Source organism: Equus asinus, chromosome 12 (genome assembly GCF_041296235.1).
Source record: "Equus asinus isolate D_3611 breed Donkey chromosome 12, EquAss-T2T_v2, whole genome shotgun sequence".
In the NCBI taxonomy this organism is placed as follows: Eukaryota; Metazoa; Chordata; class Mammalia; order Perissodactyla; family Equidae; genus Equus; species Equus asinus.
The window spans coordinates 1,086,348-1,109,248 of NC_091801.1; the positions used below are offsets into that span (position 1 = coordinate 1,086,348).

At 36.4% G+C, this 22,901-nt stretch overlaps 1 protein-coding gene across 1 annotated transcript in view; it reads left to right on the plus strand.

Moving 5' to 3' along the window:
* Positions 1 to 22,901, plus strand: part of MMP16 (matrix metallopeptidase 16) — a 283,352-nt gene that overhangs the window by 147,191 nt on the left and 113,260 nt on the right. Inside the window, exon 4 of the mRNA XM_044780366.2 lies at positions 15,227 to 15,531. Coding sequence (XP_044636301.1) covers positions 15,227 to 15,531 — 305 coding nt within the window. The remainder of the gene's footprint in view (positions 1 to 15,226; positions 15,532 to 22,901) is intronic.

A 22,901-nucleotide genomic window follows, 5' to 3' on the forward strand; every position in this document is an offset into this window, starting at 1 on the left:
AGGACACTTCCTTATCCAGAAAAATGGCATTTGTTAAAATGAAAACCACAGCTTTATTTTATATTTCACATATAATAAATGTGAAGTATTGAAAAAAATCCTTGAGCAACAGCGACAACAAAAAATATCTGCTGCCTCTCCTTCTATTCGACAACATTGCATAACTGCTTATAGTCGCAGGGAAGTAAAAGATATAAAGGTATGTAAAGAAAGAAAACTTTCATTAGTCACAGTTTATATTACTTTCTATATAGAAAACCCAGAATAAACTATAAATAATCTTTTAGAATAATTTGTAGAAATAATAAAAGAATATAGCCAGCTTTTTAAAAAGATTGGTAGATTTTAGTTTTTTTAGAGAAATTTTAGGTTTACAGAAAAGTTGAGCAGATAATACAGGTAATCCCAGTATACTGCCCCCTACATATGTACACACGCACATAATTTCTCATATTATTAAGATCTTGCATTAGTGTGACATATTTGTTACAATTGCTGAGCCAGTAATTGACATGTTATTACTGACTAAAGTCCAGGTTACACTAGGACTTTACACTGTAAAACACACACTGTATCTTTGTGTTACAGTTTTACGGGTTTTGATGAACGCGTAATGTTATGTAGCATTACAGCGTCATACAGAATAGTTTCACTGCCCTAAATATCTTGTGTTACAACTATTCATCCTCCTTCTCCTCCCACAAAACCCCTGGAAACTACTGATTGTTTTAGTGCTTCTATAGTTTTCCTTTTCTGGAACGTCGTATAGTTGGAATTGTACACTATGCAGCCATTTCAGACTTCCTCCTTTCACTTGGCAATGTGCATTTAAGGTTCCTCCATGTCTTTTCGTGACTTGATAGGTCATCTCTTTTTATTATTAAATACTATTCCATTGTATAGATGTGCCACAGTTTTTTTACCCATTTACTTGAAGACTTCTTGGTTGCTTCCAGTTTCTGGCAATTGCAAATAAGGCTGGTATAAACATTCATGGGCAGGTTTTGTGTGGACATAAATTTTCAACTCATTTGGATAAATACCTGGGAATATAATTGCTAAGCATATGGTAAGACTGTGGTTAGCTTTTAAGAAACTGCCAAACTATCTTCAAAGTGGCTATACCATTTTGTGTGACCACCAGCAATGAGTGAAAGTTCCTATTACGCTACAGTCTCACCAGCATTTGGTGTTGTCAGTTGTAACCGTTCTAATAGACGTGCAGTGGTGTCTTATTCTTGTTTTAATTTGAAATTCCCTAATGACATACGATGCCAAGCAAGTTTTTGTATGTTTATTTGCCATCTGTATATCTTCTTTAGTGGGTGGTCTGTTTAGATCTTTTGACCAACTTTTAATTGAGTAGCTATTTTCAGAATTCTTTGTATATTTTGGATACAAGTCTTTTATCAGATATGTTCTCAGATATATTCTTCCAGTCTGTGGCTTGTCTTTTCATTCTCTTTACAGTGTCTTTTGCAAAGCAGAAGTCTTAATTTTAATAAAGTCCAACTTATCAATTATTTTCTTTATTATGCTTTTGGCGTTGTATAAAAAAAATCATTGACAAACCTAAGGTCACTTAGATTTTCTCCTATGTTATAGTCTAAAAGTATAATAGTTTTTACACTTAGGTCTTTGATCCATTTCGAGTTGGTTTTTGTGAAAGGTGTAAAATCAGAGTCTAGATTCATTTTTGTGCGTGTGGATGTCCAGCTATTCCAGCACCACTTGTTGAAAAGATCATCCTTTATCCATTGCTTTTACTCTTTTGTCAAAGGTCAGTCGATTATATGTGTGGGTCAATTTCTGGGCTCTTTATTCTGTTTCATTGATCTATGTGTCTGACTTTTTTTCTACATAGAGAATCATGTCACCTGAAAACAAAGACGGTTGTATTTTTCCCTTCCCAATCTGTATATATTTTATTTCCTTTTCTTGTCTTATTACATTAGCTCAGCTTTCAGTACAATATTGAAAAGGAGTGCTGAGAGCAGACATCATTGCCTTTTCCCAGTCTTTGGGGGAAAAACATCTAGTTCCTCACCATTAAGTATGGTGTTAAGCTATAGGCTTTTTTCTAGATGTTTGTCAAGTCGAGGAAGTTCCCTCTATTTCCTGTTTGCTGAAAGTTTTTATTATGAATGCGTGTTGGATTTTTTAAATGCTTTTTCTGCATATATCTATATGAATATATGATTTTTCTTCTTTAACCTTTTAATGTGATGGATTACATTAATTGATTTGCAAATGTTGAACCAGCCTTTCATGAGTGGAATAAATCCCACTTTGGCATGGTGAATAATTCTTTTTATACATTGTTGAGTTTGATTTGCTAATTTTTGGTTGAGGATTTTTGTATCTCTATTTATGAGTGATGTTGACATGTAGTTTGCCATTCTTGTAATATCTTTATCTGGTTTTCATCGTAGGGTAATGCTTGTCTCATAGAACGGGTTAGGAAGTGTTCCTCCTGTTTGTGTTTTCTGGAAGAGATTGTAGAGAATTGATAGAATTTCTTTCTGAAATGTTTAGTAGACTTCACCAGTGCCACTATCTGGTCCTGGTCCATTTTTTGTGTAAGTTTTTGCAGGTCATGTCATTCAAAGGAGTTTGTCCGTTAAATCTGTATTGGACTGCCTAGGCTGCCATAACAAAATACCACAGCCTGGCTGGCTTACACAACAAAAATTTAGTTTCTCACGGCTCTGGAGGCCAGAAGTCTGAGATTGTGGTGCTGTCAGGGTTAGTTTCTGGTGAGGCCTCTGTTCCTGGCTTGTAGATGGCCACCTTCTCACTGTGTCCTCATCTGTCCTTTCCTCTGTGCACGTGTGGAGAGAAAGAGAGATTTTTAGTATCTCTTTCTCTTCTTATAAGGATGTCAGTCCTACTAAATTTAGAGCCCCATCCTTATGACTCTATTTAACCTTAATCATCTTCTTCAAAGCTCTGTCTCCAAATACAGTCACACTGGGCATTAGGGGTTCAGTGTATGAACTGGGGGTGGGGGCACAATTCTGTCCATGGCATCATCTAAGTCATCGCGTTTACAGCCATAGACTTGTTCATAGTATTCTTTATTGACCTTTAATATCCATGGGGTCAATAGTGATGTGCCCTCCTTCGTAACTGATATTATTAATTTGTGTCTTCTCTTCTTCTTTCTTGGTTACTCTGGCTAGAGGTTTGTCAATTATATTGCTCTTTTTGGAAAAGTTGCTTTTAATTTTTTAATTTTCTGTATTGTTTTCCTGTTTGCAATTTCATTGATTTCTGCTCCAATATTTTTCTTCCATTTGCTATTCTTTTTCTAATTTCCTATATTGGAAACCTAGATTAATTTTCACCTTTCTTTTTCCCCTAATACGCAATTAATACTATAAATTATACTTTAAGTACTGCTTTTATTGCATCCCACAAATTTTGTTAACTTGTATTTGCATTTTGATTTGGTTCAAAAATATTAAATATTCCTTGAGATTTTTTTTCTTTGACCTGTGTGTTATTATAAGTATATTGTTGTATCTCCAAGTACTTTGAGATTTTCCCAGCTGTCCTTGGTGCATATTCCATGTGAGCTTGAGAATAATGAGTATTCTGCGTTTTTGACTGAAGGAGCCTATGTTAAATAGATCGAGTTGATTAATAGTGCTGTTCAGTTCAAATATGTCCTTGCCTATTTTCTGTCCACAGGATCTGTTAATTGCTGATAGAGGGGTGTTGAAGTCTCCAACTATACAACAGTGTCTTTGTCTAGTTCTTGCAGTTCTGTCACTTTTTGCTTCATGTATTTTCTTGCTCTGTTGTTAGGCACATCCATATCAAGGTTTCTTGTGTCTTCTTGGAAAAGTGACACCTTTATCGTTAGGTAATGCTCTTCTTTATCCCTGATAGTCTTCCTTGCTCTGAAGAAGGCTTTGTCTGAAATGATTCCAGTTATTACAGTTTTCTTTTAATTAGTGTAGCATAGTATATCTTTGTTTATCCCTTTACTTTTACTCTATCAGTGTCTTTATATTTAAAGTGGATTTCTTATAGACAACTTATAATCAGGTCTTGTTTTGTTTTGCTTTGTTTTAATCCACTCTAATGGTCCCTGTCTTTTCATTGTTATATTTAAACTATTCATATAGAAAGTAATTATTGATGTAGTTGAATTGATATCTGCCATATTTGTAACTCTTTGCTGCTCGTTGCTGTTGTTGTTTGTTGTTTGTTGTTTTGTTTGTCCTTTCTTTTTCTGCCTTCTCTGGTTTTAATTGAGCATTGTATGTATTTCCATTTTCTATTAGCATATCAATTATACTTTATTTAAAATTCTATCAGTGGTGCCCCGGAGTTTGCAATATACATTTACAAATAACGTAAGTATACTTTCAAATAACACTACACGACTTCACAGGTATTGCAGGTGCCGTATAAGACGGTGTCCCTAATTTCTCCCTATCGTCCCTTATAACATTGCTGTCATTTTTTCACTTATCCATGTTATAATCACCCAATAAATTATTGCTATTATTATTTTAAACAAACCTTTCTCTGTGAGATCAATTAAAATAATAAACAATTTTATTTTACTATTATTTCTTTCTTCCCTAATGCTCTTCCTTTCTTTAAATAGATCTGAATTTCTGACTTATAGCAATCTCCTTCTCTCTAAAGAACTTCTTTTAAAATTTCACGTAAGGCAGTTCTACTGGGAACAAATTCCCTGTTTTTCTTTGTCTAAGAAAGTCTTTTTTCTCCTTCACCTATGAATGATATTTTCACTGGATACAGAATTCTAGATTGGTGGTTTTATTCTTTGGGCACTTTAAATATTTCACTCCATTCTCTTCTCCTCACCCCCACCATTTTATTGAGACATAATTGACATATAAACTGTGTTAGTTTGAGGTATGTGACATAATGATTTGATATGTGTGTATGATGAAACGATTACCATAGTAAGTTTAGTTAACCTTAAGCACCTCACAAAGTTACAGTTTTTTCTTCTTGCTTGCATTATGTTTGAGAAGTCCTATGGAATCAGTATCTTTGTTTCTCTGTAGATAGGTATTTTTTCGTCTGTTCTCTTTCAAGGTTTTCTCTTTGTCTTTGGTTTTCTGATGTTTGAATATAATATGCCTGGATGTAGCTTTTTTGATATTTATCCTGTTTTGTGTTCTCTGAAATTCCTGGATTTGTGGTTTGGTGTCTATCATTAATTTTGGAATGTTCTCAGCCATTAATATTTAAATGTTTCTTCTGTTCCTATCTCTCTTCTCCTTCTGATATTTACATTATGTTATGTTACATCTTTGTAAATGTCCCATAGTTCTTGGATCCTCTGTTCTGTTTTTCATCCTTTCCTCTCTTTGCTTTTCAATTTGGGAAGTTTCTACTGGCCTAGCTTCAGGTCTCACTGATTCTTCCCTTGGCCATGTTCAGTGTGTTGATGTGCCCATCAGAGACATTCTTCATTTCTGTTAGAGTATTTTTGATTTCTAGCATTTCCTTTTGATCCCTTATTGGAGTTTTCATCTCTCTGCTTGTATTACCCGTGTATTCTCTTCTTCTTGTCCACTTCTTCCATTAGAACCCTTAGGATATTGATCATAGTTAATTTAAATTCCTGGTCTGGGTCAAAAATCTCTGCCATATCTGAGTCTGGTTCTTCTGCTTCCTTTGTCTTTTCAGACTGTGTTTTCTTCTGCCTTTTAGCATGTTTTTAGTTTTTTGTTGAAAGCCAGACATGATATTTTGGGTAGTAGTTACTGAGGTAATGCCTTTAGCATAAGCTTTTATGTTTATCTGGTTGGAAGTTTGGCTGTTTAATGTTTCCTGTGCTGAAGGCGTGAGAGGCTTCAGTTTCCTCCAGTGTCCTAGTTTTTGTCTTCCCTGTTGTCTTGGAGTCTCCCTAGAAACTCCTTCTTAAATAGACTTTGCGTCTTGCAGCTCTCTCGTTTGTAGCTGACCGTTACTGTGCTGTGTCCTTTTGGTGTGGTATGAGGTGTTATAGAGAGGAAGCAGTCTGTAATCGTATGATTAATTCGCAGTGTTTTAAGTGAGCTTGACTTCCTGGGCTGTTACCCTCAGAACAGTGTCTTAGCCCTTATTTTTTCTTCCATTATATAAGACAGGAAGGCTAGAGGGCTGAATTGTGTAACTGCCTTTCACCTAGATCAGATGAGGTTCTGATAAAATAGTTATCTTTGAAGGCAAGTCTGCATTATCGAGAGCAGAATGCTCTGGGCATATTTCTAAATTGTTGCTTTTCCTATCCCTGTACTAGAAGCAGGAGGGGTTTGTCTCCTGTCTTTACTGTGAGAAGCTGGTGGGGCACCTGGAGGTAAAACTCATGAGTGTGTGGCGGTCCTCCCCTTAGGCTGGGCCTCCAAGAGATTTCCATTCTTACAGTAGTCCGCACCCCTGTTAAATTGTCCCTGCCAGCCTCCTGGGATCAGGGCTCTTGCTCCTGATAAGCTGTGATTCTCTGTTCATCTTTCTCTCCACTTTGGGGGTTGAAGTTTGCCTGTGACTGCAGTTCTCAGAGGGAGCTAAGAAGAGTTGTTCCTTTCTGCTTTCTCAGCATTTTTTCTTGTTATGAAGTTGGGAGCGAGGACTTCCAGGCTCTTTACAAATCAGAGCAGAAACGGGAAGTCTGTAGTCAGCTTTTCAATACAAAATCAACATACAAAGTATACAGCCACACACACACACAAAGAGTGTAATCTTTACAAAAGTGCCGTTAAAATAGACACAAAAATGTAAGAGAGAAGAAACTCTATCTGCCTATGTGTGTAAGCCCTTTATGAAGAAAATTAGGAAGCTTTATTGAAAGACATAAAGGAACACCAAAAATAAATGCAGAGATATATTTTGCTCTTACTAGAAATACTCAGTGTAATGAAGATTCAACTTTTCCCCAAATTCAATGCAATTCTAGCAAAATTCCCAGTAAGGATTTTGTATAATTTGACAACTGACTTGAAAATCTCTGGGGAATAGTGAAAGGCCCAAGATTAATCAAAACGTTCCCACCTGCTAGATACAAAGACTTACTTTAAATCAATACTAATTAAGGCAATATGTGGTATTAGCACAGAGACAATCAGTCCAGCGGTGCAGACAGGAGAGCACAGAAGTAGACTCATGCATAGGATAAGGTGATTTATGCCAGAGTGGACCTTAAAGATCAGTGGAGAAAGCATGGGCTATTTTACTCATTAGCTCCTTCTGTGATCATTGGTTATCCATGTGAAAACAATGAAATTAGATTCTTACTACATACCGTATAAAAAATTAATAAACTCTAATTGAATTAAGTGTATAATCGACTTTAGAACTATAGAATTTACTCAGCTCTGTACACTGATATTTATTGTTTTCATTTCCAGTGCTATCCTTTTTCTGACCTGATTTGCAAACTCTTGGCAGGGTACCCTGTTGAGTGCCTCTGCAGCCTTAGGCGCTGACCATGCCATTCGTTTCAAGAAGAATGAAAGACGCTGTGAAGAGCTGATATGTTCAGAGCCGATCGCCATTCCATTTGTGCTGTGTCCCTATATTGACACTTGTCTCAGCCAGTTTTGAATATTCAGATAATTAGTGTCTGTCCCTTTAAACTTCCAGGTTATTGATAAGCACGTCACATGGTTAAGAGTCTTATTTTGGAAAAAGAAAGATGTGGGTTTGAATCCTGGCTCTGATCCTTGCTACCTGTAAAACCAGGAAAAGTTACTTAATCTTCTAAATCTCATTTTCTGTGTGTGCAAAGCAAATATTGTAATAATACCAATCTCATAAAGCTTGGGAGAAAACTAAGTTAGATAATGGGGGAAAAATACATTTGGCTTAGTGCCTGAAACATGGTTAGTGCTTATTAAATAGCAACTATTGTATTAACTCCTTTTAATTTGCCAGACAAATCACAGAAATTGTTAAGAGTATTCTAACGAGATTTAGAAAGTTGAGAATGAAAGCTATGGATATTAAATTTTAGAATGAATATATGTAAGGCGTTAAGTTGCCTTGTGTATAGTAAGTACTATATAAGTATCTGCTACTACTTTTCTTACTGTATCTAGAGAAATAAATATAAAATGTGACATTTAAACTCAAAAAATAATTATTCCTGGAAAGGATAGCTGAAATGTGACATCACAGACTGCAGGCAGGAGCTGGAGTGCGGTGGTCGACTCTCGGTTTTACTTGATCACAAACTCATTATGAGCCAATGGTATAATGTGGCTCAAAAGAAGCTAAAATGACCAAATTAGACCGAGAGAAAGCAAAGTGTCAAAGCAGTGGTGATGATGATTCTTTTCTTTGCTTTGTTGGCCAAACCTTACCTGATATGTACTTTTCTCTTCAGGCCACACATTTTTAGCTGTTTCTTGGCATATTAAGTACACTCCTAAAAAAGAAGTCAGAATGCTAAGAGATCTTGAAAGCCGTCTGCGTGAGGAAGAGCTCAAGAGTAGAGCCAAGGGTTCTCAACATAATGGAAAGGATATTTACAGGAGAAGTTTCCAGTTATTCTCAAATACTTAAAGGCTTTCAGAAAAATCTAATGTTTTGAGCTGTTGGAAAATTAAGTCATCTGTCCTATGAGTCGTCTTCATCATTGGAGGCATAAAAGCCAAGAAATTTATTTACTTACCAGTGAAATTAGAGACCGCTCATGAAATAATTGGAAAGTTAGGTCATGTGACTTTAAGATGTCTTCCTATCTTTAAGATGTGGTGTGGGAAGGAACCTTCTGTAATCAGTCTGTGTAAAGGGAATGTCGAGGCTCCTGGGCCTTCCACTTTAACGACCTCAGTGTTTGATTCCTAGAAATGGGCACTTCTGAGGTTGTCCCAGAAGATTCATTCAAGTATCCTCAGGGTTATGTATAACTCCGGCTGATGTATAATTTACATGCTGGTGATAATTTTAATACAAGGACTGGTGGCTATTCATCTCGTACTTGAATCTTTACCATCAAGTGTCTTTTGGCAAATTTTGCTTCTTGGGTAATTAGGTGGTGTTTGTTGCATAAATGATTATTGAACAGCATTGTATGGCAGCGCTGACAGTCGAGAGATGTGTTGGGCAAGACCCCGTTCTCATGGAGAAGGTCGTCTAGTGTGGGGGACGGGCATGTAGGTTAATAATTGCCGAATAGTAAATTATGTGTTATTTCCAGACCATACAGGAACTTCTTTATGTCAGAGATGAGACCCATTTTGTGTGCCCCAGAACCTAGTAGACTGCCTGTTGTGTATTTGGGTCTCAATAAATAGTTGTTGAATAAATTAACGAATTCTTAGTAGGCTTTGGTTAAACTTTATTCAAACCAATAATAGCAACTTAATGAATAACAACGTTTTTAATAGATCTTTCTTTCCCAAGTTTACTGAATATTTTATAAAATAGACTTAGCCTAATTCCTTTTCTCTATAAAATCTAAACTCTGAAATAATACATTATGTAATAAGTGACCAGTGGGATAGGTACTTAAACTGCCAGCTGCATCTGTTTTTTAAGTTGTATTATATTAATAAGTATCCATAATATATTAAATAATATGATCATACTGTGTTATATTAATTAGTATAAGTTTTCCCAGTAAATTCATCCTCCAGCTAGCCCTGATTTTAAATGAATGCTTCTGTGACTACTGAGGACACACACTAGTGGTTATTATTTTACTTTCATAATATATGCAAAGAAAAGCAACCTAGAAGTTGCTAAGGAATAATCAGTTTCTCCTCAGAACCATTTCTCACTATCCTTTCTAAGCCCAGGGAGCTCACGGAACTTGATGATCCCATTGACTTGAAAGATACTTCAACTAGTGTGTCCAGAGGATACACAATAGGCTGAGAAACAGACACTTTTTAAATAAGACCCAAAGTAACATGTACCAAAGTCTGCCTTACCTGAAAAGCTGGCCTCCTGGGAAATAGCCAGATATTTAATGTAAGCTTTCCTAGGGGGGCTCCATATTCCATCTCTATTCTATGACCATTTCTTGTACTTAAAAAACAATGAAGCCACATCAACTAAACGAACATAATATGAATAAAAATAAATTAGTCTATTTAGTTCTCTCCTGATAGAATAATACATTTTAGATATGGATCTGCTAATAATTTACCTATGCAATTTATTCTTTTTACTTTATTATATTCTTAGCAATTGTCTACTTTCCCAATTACAATAAATTCCATTTAGTTGCTAATCATGTTTCATAAAGGGTTAGTATGCTTTGCTGAACAACTAATTTTTGTCTCTTGAGTTGACTAAAGGGTATTTAACCTTGTCCCATACCAAACTAATTTTGACATCAGTATATTATACGACTTTGGTATCTTAACTAGATGCCGAAGTATTCAGTTTCTCTTACTTTCAAAATTAGAGATAAACCTTTGAAAAAGATTTATCACTCTATCAAAATTTTAAGGGGAAATAATCATTATTAATATGTAGAATTTTTGTTAAATAAATTGGTCTGGATCCAATGATGTTAATCCTGGAGATTTCTGACTTTACACAGTAGTATTAGCTGTTGGGTAATACTTTGTCTCTGGAGTAACTAAATAGAATTTTCTTGATTTGAAGGGGATAAAACCTATTGCAATGACCTTGTTTCTCATTTCCCTTAACTTCTATTCTGAACAAATGTTTAATATTTTTACATTTATGGAACTAATGAAGCAAAATAATTCTTACAGTGCTATCAATTAAGAAAGCATGCATGCTTCCATAGAGTTTCATTAGTAAAGGTCTCTTCCCCTTAAAATTTAGTTTCTCTAAACGTCAAATTCTCATTTTTTAAAATTACCCTAGAAACGTATGTTTCTATTGAGAATTATAAAGCAGAATACAAGCTTCTTTTAACTTTTAATACATGATACCAGATAATAAAATATTCATTTTGTTCTTACATTCATATTGCAGATAAAATAATACTTTGAAGAAGGTTTATCACTCTATGAAAAAGTTGAAGGGGAAATGCTCCACTGTTAGTGTGTGGAATTGTTACTAAATGAGTTGGTATGGGTTCAACAAAGTTAAAACTAGACAGCCCTGACTGAGATGCTCGCCTCATGTGTCGATTGGCATATCTTTCCTGCAGTACCAGTTGTTCTGACGAGTAAAAAGAGGTCTAAAAGTTGCCATTTCATCAATTTTTTTATGTAAGATTGCGTAAGGCATGTCATTAAAGATAACACATTAATTTGTTTAGGTAAATTTCCAAAATTTATCAAAGTGGAAGTTTAAAAGAATCCGTGCGATGGCATAAAGAAAAAACTCAAAATGACAGAGACTTCAAAACATGAAATCAATTATCTTATTGAAATGAAAAGTATGTTCACTATTACTACTCTGTTTAGAAAAAGAAAAGGGAAAGTAAAAGCATTTTAAAATTAGCTCTGTTAGGTTTTTCAAACATGACCTTCGTTTTAGTCATTTTATGGTATTCTCTTTGCTTTGCAAGTGTACATATTAATTTTGTGCACCTTGCATTAGAATATGGAGGATAACAGTCTTAATTTACTCTTAAGATCACATGATCTGTCTGTACCCTTTATTATTTCAGTTGTTAGTAAATGGAAAATACATCTCTCAATGGCATAAAAGTTTCTAAGTTGGTTTTTGTTTGCACCTAGTTCAGAATCCAGTGCTGACCTAGAGGCCTACGCCTGTGTCTTGTATTCATTGATGAATCACGAATATCATGGTTAAGCATACTTTGGAAGCTAGTTAGTGCATAACTTTGAGAAACACAGTGATGTGTTTCACATCCAAATGGTACTGCCCATTTGTTATTCTTTATTATATTCTATTGCTTCATTTTTGTCAGAACCATTATGCATTTATACACATATCATACTAATATGATTTCACCTATTTTCTCTGTTGTAAGATTATCTTTTATTTGAAAGTAATTTCTCCGGCACACCCTGAATCTGACGCCAGTTCCCATTAACCATATACTGAAACAAATTCTTCATATCTTCATGATTACCGCTCTAGTACCTATCTCTATCTTCTCTGGCTTAAACTCCTGAAATGTTTTACTGCTTTCATTCTTGTCCCTTTATTCATTTTTCATCAGAAACAGTGACCTTTGGGATAATACCAGGATACTTCTCTACTTAAAACTCTCCCATGGTTTCCTTTCATAGAATATAGGCCTCCCCCTGCTGGTTCTCTTTCATCTCATACCACTGTCCTCAGCGTTCATTTTGCACCAATTCACAGGCAATCCCATTCTTTGAACCAGCCACATTTGTTTGGGCTTCTCACTGTTCCCACTGCTTGGAAACTCAGTGCTAGGCTGTGTGGCCCTTTGTCATTGAAATCCCATTTATCATCTACTCACCTCAGTCCCCCACCCCTCACTTATCGCCATCTCTGTCTTTTTTTGTTCTTTTTTGTTGTTTATCTTTTATGACTAAAATATCTAAGTTCTACAGGAGCAGAGCCTTATGTACAGCTATGTCTCTAGTACCTGGAAGAGTACACTTTATGTAGTACATTCTTTCAAATAGTGTGTCATAGAAATACTTGCCCTTTCCTGAGAGGCTTCTGAGATCCCATACAGGGGGAAGAAAATAAAAGTCAACTAGGAAAGTTAATTTAGACAAAATTCAAAGTTACAACTGGAATGGAACTTTTAATTTCCCTCAAGAACTTTTCCTTTACGTTCACGACTTGGCTAACTGACACAAGAGGCCCAGCTTTTGACCTGTCTCAGCTTTGACATGCCTTCCTCACTAACCTTAATCATTTATGGCTTTTGATTTAAAGTGAGAGATGCGCGACTCTTCCTTTCACTTCAACACTTAGAGGCCATTGTAGGGTTATTAATTGGCCCAATTTCAGTATTGCTGTGTCTCAGAGATAGGGAGGCCCAAGGAGAGGGAGAGAGGGGGGGAACGGCTGGTCGGTGGAGAAGTCAGTCAGAATACACACAGCATCTTTCAATTAAGTTCACCATCTCATATGGGCGCACTTCGTGGCACCTCAGAACAATTGCAGTAGTAACATCAAACTTCACTGATCACAGATCACCATAACAAATATAATAATAATAATAATGAAAAAGTTAGACATATTGTGAGAATTATCAAAATGTGACACAGAGACATGAACTGAGCAAATGCTGTTGGAAAAAATGGCCCCAATAGACTTGGTCTACAGCAGGGTTGTCGCAAAACTTCAATTTAAAAAATACATCTTAACTGTGGAATGCAATAAAGCGAAGCACAATGAAGGGAGGTGTGCCTGTGTCTCCATGGGTGCTCCCCTGGGCCACAGTGTTGTCATCTGTCACCTGAATTTCTGCGAGAGTTCCCATGGGTCTCCCCGGGTCACCTCTTGCTCCACTATGATATATCTTCCACATAACGGCTCAATCGTTTATTTAAAGCATAAGTCAGATGTCACTTCTCTGCTCATGAGCTTCCAATTCTTCCTCTCTCACTTGGAGCAAAAAGCAAACTCCTCACAGCAGCCAACCGGGCCCGACCTTGTTTGATTTTCTGCTGTCTTTCTGACCTCATACCCTGACGCCCGCCTGCTCTCTCTGCTCAGACCACCCGGCAACTTTGCCATTCTCTGAACTTGCCAACGTCTCCACCTCAGGGCCTCTTGCTTGCCCTTTCTTCTTCCTGGAACACTCCTGCCCCACTCCCTTTCCACTTGGTTTCAATCCTTATTTTCTTTGTATGTAATAAATGATATTTACCATCAAATAGTCAATGTAAATATGGTCCAGAATATTCATTAGAAAATGGTGAAAACCGTGTTTTAGATGTGTAGTCTAGCTTAGAATTTAAGACAATAGATTATTCAGTCAGAATGTTTGGGTTGAAAAAACCAACTCTGCCACTCTAACTTTTCTCTAAATTCCTCTAAAATAGGTATAATACCCATCTTATTGGGTTACTCAAGGGGTTAAATAAAATATTGTGAAATGCTTGCCTGGCTCATAGTAAATACTCAGTTAACACCATAATTATTAATTCAGCATGATTCCTGCCTAATATTTATAATTATGTTGATGTACAATTGCGTTAAATATAATCTGCATATTGTTTTTTCACTGGGAAATATATCTTAAATACTTTGCCATGCTGCTAAATAATCTTAAAATGGCGAAAATAGTTGAGTCCTATTTGTATTATGACATGCAGTAGAAACACTATAATTTAACTATTACTCCATTATTGTAAGTTGCTCAGCTTCTAATTGTTTTTTATTATTGCATTGCAATAAATATTCACCCACATATTATAATCTCTTTTATGTATTAAGATATTTCCTGAGTGTATATTCATGGATTCGTAGATATATATTATTGTTTGAAGGGATCTGGAACTTATTTATGACACCTATGAAATTTACTCATTGCCTTCACAAAGATGTTATGAACTTACACTACTACAATATAAAATACACATATATGTTTCATTTTTGTTCTATTTAGAAAAAGTAGAAAAAGAACTGAGAAAAGAGAAGTATCTGATTAGTGCTAAATAGAGAAAAATATTTATAATTTTTATCCATTTATTATTAGCCTCAAGACAAATAAACTAATTAAATGAATAATGTCCAAGTTACTTCTTTAAATTTATATAATTGTGAAATCCTTGTAGTAAAAAGGTATTTACTCACATTGCTTATTTTAACTACAAAGAACTAAGTATATAATAAGAAAACAATAGAACATGAAAAACTGTAATTAGTTGACCTTTTTAAAAACTAAGAGATAACTTTGTGTCTACAGAAGTGGTCTTCCTAGATAAAGAAGAGCATGACGACATCATCTGGACGTAACATGTGTGCACACAATGCTGTGCCCCTAAAAGTAATTGTAACCAGGAAGAAATTGAATGTTTTATTTCAGCTCAAACCCGCTACACCTGTTTGATCATTTGGCAAAGCTGCCTTTCTGTTGTTGCTCAGGAGGCGAAGTGACTGATTGATCTAATTACCCCACTGTTGACTGTTCTGCAGAGAAGGTATAGCTTTGGTAAAAGAATACTACAATGCTGAGAATTAAATAACCCCAGCGTAGCAAAATCTATCTATAGAGACAGAAGGAATTAATTTCTTTCCTATTTAGTATGACTGTTTTTCGAATATTTTACTCAACTGAATAGATCAAAATCTGTAATGTCAATCTGTAATAAGTAGGATCATGTATAACAAAGCCATACTGATTATTCTTTATTCTGAATTTCAGTATAAAGAACGTAACACCAAAAGTGGGAGACCCTGAGACCCGGAAAGCTATTCGCCGTGCCTTTGACGTGTGGCAGAATGTAACTCCCCTGACGTTCGAAGAAGTTCCCTACAGTGACTTAGAAAATGGCAAACGCGATGTGGACATCACCATCATTTTTGCATCTGGTTTTCATGGAGACAGTTCTCCCTTTGATGGAGAGGGAGGGTTTTTGGCACATGCCTATTTCCCTGGACCGGGAATTGGGGGAGATACTCATTTTGACTCAGATGAGCCGTGGACACTAGGAAATCCTAATCATGACGGTAAGTGCATAGTTTTTTCCATTGTAAATGGTTCTCTTTTTCTTTTTGAAATGCCCAAGAGATTTACTGATTTACAGAATTTTAAACCTGTTTTTAAAATTATAAAACAATATGTGAGGCTTTTTATAACATTTAGAACAAGAATTTGTGTGGGTCATTAGATAATAATAGTTTTTCATGTGGTCTTCTGATTAAAGATTAGAACTTTATGCTGTATTCTACAAATAGGCTAAAGTGAATTTTGTTTTCTATAATATGTTGCTTAAAAGATTCCATAGTATTTAAGTCATGGGACATGCAGTAAGCAAATTCTGCTGTTTTTACTACACTTTATTCCAGTGTTTCCACTTGAAACTTAACCCTGATTTGTGGGATGGCTTCTACTGTATCTTTTCTTTGTTCTTTTCTTTTCTATTATTACTTTTCTAGTCTGCAAAATTTTGTCCCTTCTCTTTCATCTCTTAACCATTTCTTTGGTCTCCCAATCTGACACAACTACGTAATTTATTATTTTTGTACTGTACTTTCTTTTTATCAAAAACCACTTTCTTGAAAATATGTTCAAACACATCTATCAGTTGTCTAATCCTTATAATTATTCTGATATGCAAAAATAATGTAAAAACAAAAAATTCAATAACTAAAGGAATAGTTACTTGATGTAAAAAGCATGCATGTCTTCCTGGACAATAATCCACATTTCAGTTTTATGGTTAAAAATATTCACAGTGTTGTAGGATCCTAGAGCTATAGGATTCCTGAGCCATCTCCCCAGTTCTTGTAATCCAGACTTACTTTTCTTTCTCACCATAGTAGAATGTTGTCCAAAATACAAACGTGCATTGTTTTAATGACAACTAATCAGCTAATAAAACTCTTAATTCCTCCTTGATGAGTTAAGCCCAGCCATCAAATTAAGTTTTGCTAGTTCATTAGAAGGTTTAGTTAGCTGGATTAGTCTAACAGCCGCTCATTTTCAGAACACGAGGGGTTTGGTCGGCCCAGTGGTGCAGCGGTTAAGTACGCACGTTCTGCTTCAGTGGCCCGGGGGTTCGCCTTTTAGGATCCTGGGTGCACACATGGCACCGCTTGGCAAGCCATGCTGTGGTAGGTGTCCCACATATAAAGTAGAGGAAGATGGGCACGATGTTAGCTCAGGGCCAGTCGTCCTCAGCAAAAAGAGGAGGATTGGCAGCAGATGTTAGCTCAGGGCTAATCTTCCTCAAAAAAATAAAAAATAAAAAATCCAGAACACGCAGTGTTCAAACGCACTATGGATAGAATGAATTAGATGCAGTTAAACTTAAAATAACATCAATTTTCAAAGAAAGCAAATATAATAAATAACTGTCGGTGTTTTCCAAAAGAAAATAAAATATCTAATATTGAACAAAATGATCTTTTGAGTTGTTATTAATGGGTATGTTGGCTATAATATTATTATTTAATTATTAAGACCTGATGTGGAGACGAAAGGCAAATATGTTGGGAGATTTTACTGTAGTGGGGTGAAAAGCCAAAAACCGTGGAGTTTAATTCAATTCCTGGCTGGCTGACTGACAGTAGCTCAGAAGGCTGTGACAGCCCATGTGCTCCTTGTCGCTCTGCATCTCCCATCGCAGGGCTGGGAGCATCGTGAGTGGAAGTGCCTCCTATTCACGCACGATTAGCCTACTGTATACCTGACCATCTAATAATAAGACATGGAGAATGTCATAGCTGCCCCGTGCTGGTTTGATACATAAATAAAATGTGTTTATTTTATTTTTGTCAAAATCACAGAGACATTCTGATGAAGTAGTTCATACTTCTTCAAGGCAATTGTTAGAATTATTTTAAGTAATGAAAGAACTGTTTGCATTCTCAATGATTGAGAAGACGAGCACGTATAATGGCATAATTTTGCCGACACAGGCAAAGCTGCGTTTGCTTCCGGGGGAAAGACTTTCTTCTGATATTCTGAATTTATTCAATAATGGATCTGATGTTAAGGCTACTTTAAATCTGTAGCTTTGAAGTTCTGTTAATCTGGCTTTCTGGCCTCATAAATTTAAAATTGTTTTAAAATCCTACATGAAGGAAGTGGTGCCTATCAAATGGCCTATATTTTCTCTTAAAATATTGAAATACTCAGGAAAGCTGCACAAAGATTCTCTATTAGCTGGTTTTTTAGGTGCCAACTAATACTTTTTGAAAATATATAAAAAGTTTTAAGAACAAATCTATAGGGGCATTTGATGACATAGGAAATGAGAATGTTTATGCTGATTTGAGTGTGATTGGTGTTATGGATGCTTAGGTGTTTTGTATGACTTAAGAAGTTTTCCAAGGAATGTGTATATGGAAAAGAATTCTGAAATGGAACATATGAGCTAAAGGTGTACCATCAAGTCAGTGGACTTTTGACTCAGTTATATATTAATATAGTGATTATCTCAATTTATGCTGTGGAAAGACAGTATCTTTTGCACATAGGCATATTATTAAAAACCTAGACAAAGCAATTATTTAATATTTAGTGTTTCATTTGGAGGAAAATTTGTCTTTACCAGTCAACTAAGAATATTTTTCCTTTTGAGTTATCTTAAAGGAAATGACTCGGCAAAATAATAGTGTTTCAGAATTTCAGGGGATTAGGGAGACATTAACTGACTGTTCAAGATGTAACACCGTAAAGATTTACTGCTTAATTGAAATTCAGACTTTTAACCAGCAGCAGCAGGGCTGCTAGGGAAGTGTCAGCTGAAGTATTGATCGTTTATCAAAAGAACAGCCTCTGGCTTTGCTTGGGGTACTGGTGGATGTGGGGAGAATGAATGCATTTGTACGTCCTGGGTCCTAACTGTCTGTGAGACCGTCTTTTTGTATCACAAATGCACAAGGCACAATTCTGACGTCGTCATTGATAAACTTTGTCTTTTCTTTAATTCTGGTCCTTGAATACCCACTGGCTTACCTACCTGAAAAATTTTCTTTCTCTCCTGTTCACAGCTCTGAAGCACCAAGAAAACAGAGCAGCTTGATAATTTAGCAAAAATGCAAATGAAAGAGCCTCTTGATAAGTATCTAGCTCATTCTCCACAGCATATTGCTCAGCTAATGAAGGCAATTTGAATTCTGTCTACCTCAAAGGAGATAAACAGTGTCTTAGGCTGCCAGGAACCCTTAATTCATTGTTATCCACTTTCCTGTCATTTTCCTGATAGTCATGATACTTTTCGAAAACTTAGCCTAAAGCCCAATAAGTAAATTGCACAATAGTTATATTAAAATAAATAAATGCACACCACCACGTGTGGACACACACATACACACACATTCACACGTACCCCTAATAAAAATAATGCCTTTTTTTAGAGGGTTTTTTTTTTCATGGAATGGATATGTAAAACATGTGCATAGTAATTCTAAATAGAAAATGTTGCAGTGGTAGGGTGTTTGAAAACTGCACATTGCCTGAATGTGAGTTGGAAAATTTAGCAAATGTTGAGATTCCTTTTGAGCGTCATCGTCATCTTGTTTCCTTGGCTACAGTAAAAATGGCACCGTCAATGTAAACACAGACTTATCACAAAGGTTCTTTCCAATTAGACGTGTATCTAGCACAGTAATAGGATTCCAAATTGATAATCTCTCAGCAAAAGGGTTACCTTTGTAAAACTATGACAGAAAATTTCTGAAGACATATTTTACCATGTAGCTGCGGTTCTGTTAACAAAAGTACTGCGTTGCGTTGTCTCTACTTATTGTCAGAAAGGCCACGGCCTGAAGAAGGTGATGAGGAGGCGGTCAGGGCTGGCATGGGACTCTGTCTAAAGGCCAGGGAGACAGAAATGATGGTAAAAATTTCATCTGAGATGTCAAATCCTTACTTCCATTACATCGTTGTGATGGTTTGTCTTGTGGGTCAACTTGACTGAGCTAAGGGATGCCCAGATAGATGGTAAATATTATTTTTGGATGAGTCTGTGAGGGTGCTTCTAGAAGAGATGACCATTGGATTGAGGAGACAGAGTAAAGAGATCTGCCCTCACCAATGTGGGTGGGCGTCATCCAATCTGTTGAGGGCCGGGCCAGAATAAAAGACGAAGGCAACAAGTTCTCTCTCTCTTCTTGAGCTGGGACATCCCTCTTTTCCTGACCTCGGATGTCAGAACTCCTGGTTCTTTGGACTCCAGGACTAACACCGTGTGCCCCTGGTTCTCAGGCCGCGGGGCTTGCGCTGAGTTATGCCAAGGGTTTTCCTAGGTCTCCAGCTTGCAAATGACAGATTGTAGGACCTCCATGACCTCATGAGCCAATTCCTATAATAAATATATTCTTATTCATAAATCTATATTTATTTTATTGGTTCTGTTTCTCTGAAGAATCCTGACTAATACAGTCATTAAATGTGAAGTGGTTGAATTCCACCTCCAAGCCCACTCATTCTTTCAACAGAACTAGTTTAAGTTAAATGTCTTCAGGATGCGATGCTTGAGTCAGTGGGCGTGATTTAGGCAGACCAGGACGAGTGCACCTTCTGGAAGAGAGATTCTTGTCATTGGTGCACTAGTGAGAAAACACCTGTCCCGAGGAAACCCAGACCTGAGCCAGCTGTCTGCCACCTCCCACCCTTTCTGCTCATTTTGCAGCTGTAACTGCTGTATGATATTTCTCAGAGGCCCACAAGATTTGGCCTCTGATCTTTGAGGACAGGAAGACTTAGATGCTGAATGGATATTTATCACGAGGCCTACAGGTGCTACAGTCTTTGGGAATATTGTCCAGATCAACCTGTTCTGTGCTTTTTGAAGATAAGGGAAGGACGTGATCTGATGGGGCAGCCAAGGACCTTAACCCATCCTAAAAACCTGAGGACTTCCTGAGATTTTAGGTTCTAAATATTTTAGCTTTCTACCACTGAGTTCTTACCCGATCATGTTTTACCAAAACTGGGGAGCTTTCTCTCTCAAAGTTATTTGGCTTTCAAAACTGTCATGGCCGTTTTTTGTTTGTGTTTAAAAATGTGACTTTTTTCCTTCCTTCCTGGAATAAACTTCGTTTCACTGAGTTTATTTCATTTCACCAGATTGGTGACCTAAAGTTGCTAGTCTTGACTTTTTCAAAGCCTCTCGGTTCTGTCGCTTCATATGATTACCATGCAGTCTCTACTTGGTTGTTCATTTTTAGATCCTTGTGTGCAATTGGAGAATAGCAGATGAATTTGTGTCATCACACTCAAAATATTATTTCATTATGTAGGTTTTAATGAAGTATGTAGATGGATCATGAACATTAAAATACACGTAATATAGAGCTCTCAATAAGTGAGACAGATAAAACCAGAAATCTCAATGGCTTAACACAGTAGAATTTTATTTCCTGCTCATGTGACAGAGTAGAGGGACTTCCACTCACTCAGTCAGAGACCCAGGATAATGGAGGCTCAGCCATATTCAAAATGTGATTTCCAGAGTTGCTTCGGGCATCAACATCCAGACAGCAGCTGGGGGAACTGGGATAGATTTGCTCATAGAAGGGTGTGATGTACCAGACCTGCACGTGGTAAATAACGTTCCTGTTCAAGCTCCACTAACTAGGATTCTATCCCGTGGCCACACTTAACCACAGGGAAGGCTGGAGAAAGGGGATGGGTTTCATGAGCAACTCGTGAGCGTGTGCCACGCCAATGTGTTGGGAGGTAAAAATAATATTAGTATAGTATTAGATACACTCTGCATCTGTGGGTAAGTTGCTTAACCATAATTTACCTTAGTGCAGATTTTGACGTATTGACCATTATTTAGCTTCTGTTGCTCCTCTCCTTGTGTGGTATGTGTAGGAAGTTTTTGCTATTTGTCTTCGTATAGGTTATTTATCCTTAACTCTGGATGGTCGTCAACAAGGCAAAATGAAGTGGGAGTTTCATATTTAGCCATTAATTTATCAGTATAGAAAATTAGCTTCTTTAATTTTCTGAAAAAATCTAATTGGTTGAAATTAATGATTGGATAGGGGTTTTTTCTTGCCCAAATTAGGAAGACGAAAAATGTATTTCTACCTTAGTTTTGTGCAATCATTTTTTGCAGAGTTACAAATATGCCATTGCAAAACCTACCATACTGTCATTTTAGTAATTTCTTTATGGTTTAAACACAACGAAACTATCCACTAATTGTTCTCACGTTAACTTATAACTCACTTCTTCATTTGAAATCAAATGTTGCCACAACTCACCTCCTCCCACCCCTGTTCATTACATAGCAGGGAAGCAGCAGAAACAGCCTCCGTTGCAATCCACAGTGGAATTTGCAGTAAATTTAATGCATCCGAGAACAAGACCGGGGGCTTAGAAGAAGGTCGTACCCCTGTTAGGCAATGCTGTACCAGATGTATGTGTCCAAAATAATGGAAATTGACCTAAGATCCTGGAATATCAGCCTGCTTTCCAAGTTTCAATTGCAATGGTTATTTGACCAGGAAGCAAAAGAAAAGTAGGGAGATCAAAACATAACTAAAAACCCTCTCTGGTCATCATCAGGGTCGTGCAAATTTGCATAAAGAAGAAAACAGTAAAAAAAAAAAAGTAATATCAGTAAGCAAATTTAATTGAGCATTTAGTATATCCCAGATGCTACTTTAAATTCATTTTATGCATTTAACTCATTTATTCCTCACAACAAACTTATAAAGTAGAAGTGTAACTACTTCCATTTTGCAAGGAAATTGAGGCAGAGAAGTTTGGTAACTTGCCCAAGGTTTTATCTGGTTAGTAACAAGAAAACAATGCCATCAAAAAGATACCAAAGAATCAGGGAGAGGAATATTTACTTGAAGACTCAGGAGAAAAGTCTATTGAAAACATTTTACCAAGTGAACCAGAAAAACAATTTTGGAAACAACTCAGAACACCCATAAAGCCTCTCTATGGAACAGGAAAAGAAAACCTATTATTACTATAAAAACTGAATCTGTCATGTGGAAGAAAACCTGGGTAAGCTTTTCTAGAAAAGCGTAAAAAGATAAAATGATGTGAAACTCATGGATAGATATGGAAGACCTGGCAAATAGCTCCAGCTTAAGAACTGTAGATTCTCCCAATGGAGAGAATTAGGGGAAAAATTAAAGCAAAAGAAATAAACACTTAATAGCAAAAACGTCTTGTTCTAAAACAAGGCAGTAGTCTGCAGTTCAAAAGGAGCCACTGCATTCATTGCAAAATTAACAAAATCAGACCCATGAATATATATATCCCACAAGTAATGAAAAAGATCCTGTTAACCAGTAAGCTGGAAAAAATAATACAAGTTCTTCTCAGAGGACTGAAAAATAAACCTAATCATTGATTTATTTTTACCTCTGCTACTCAAATTACTGAAAGACAATGG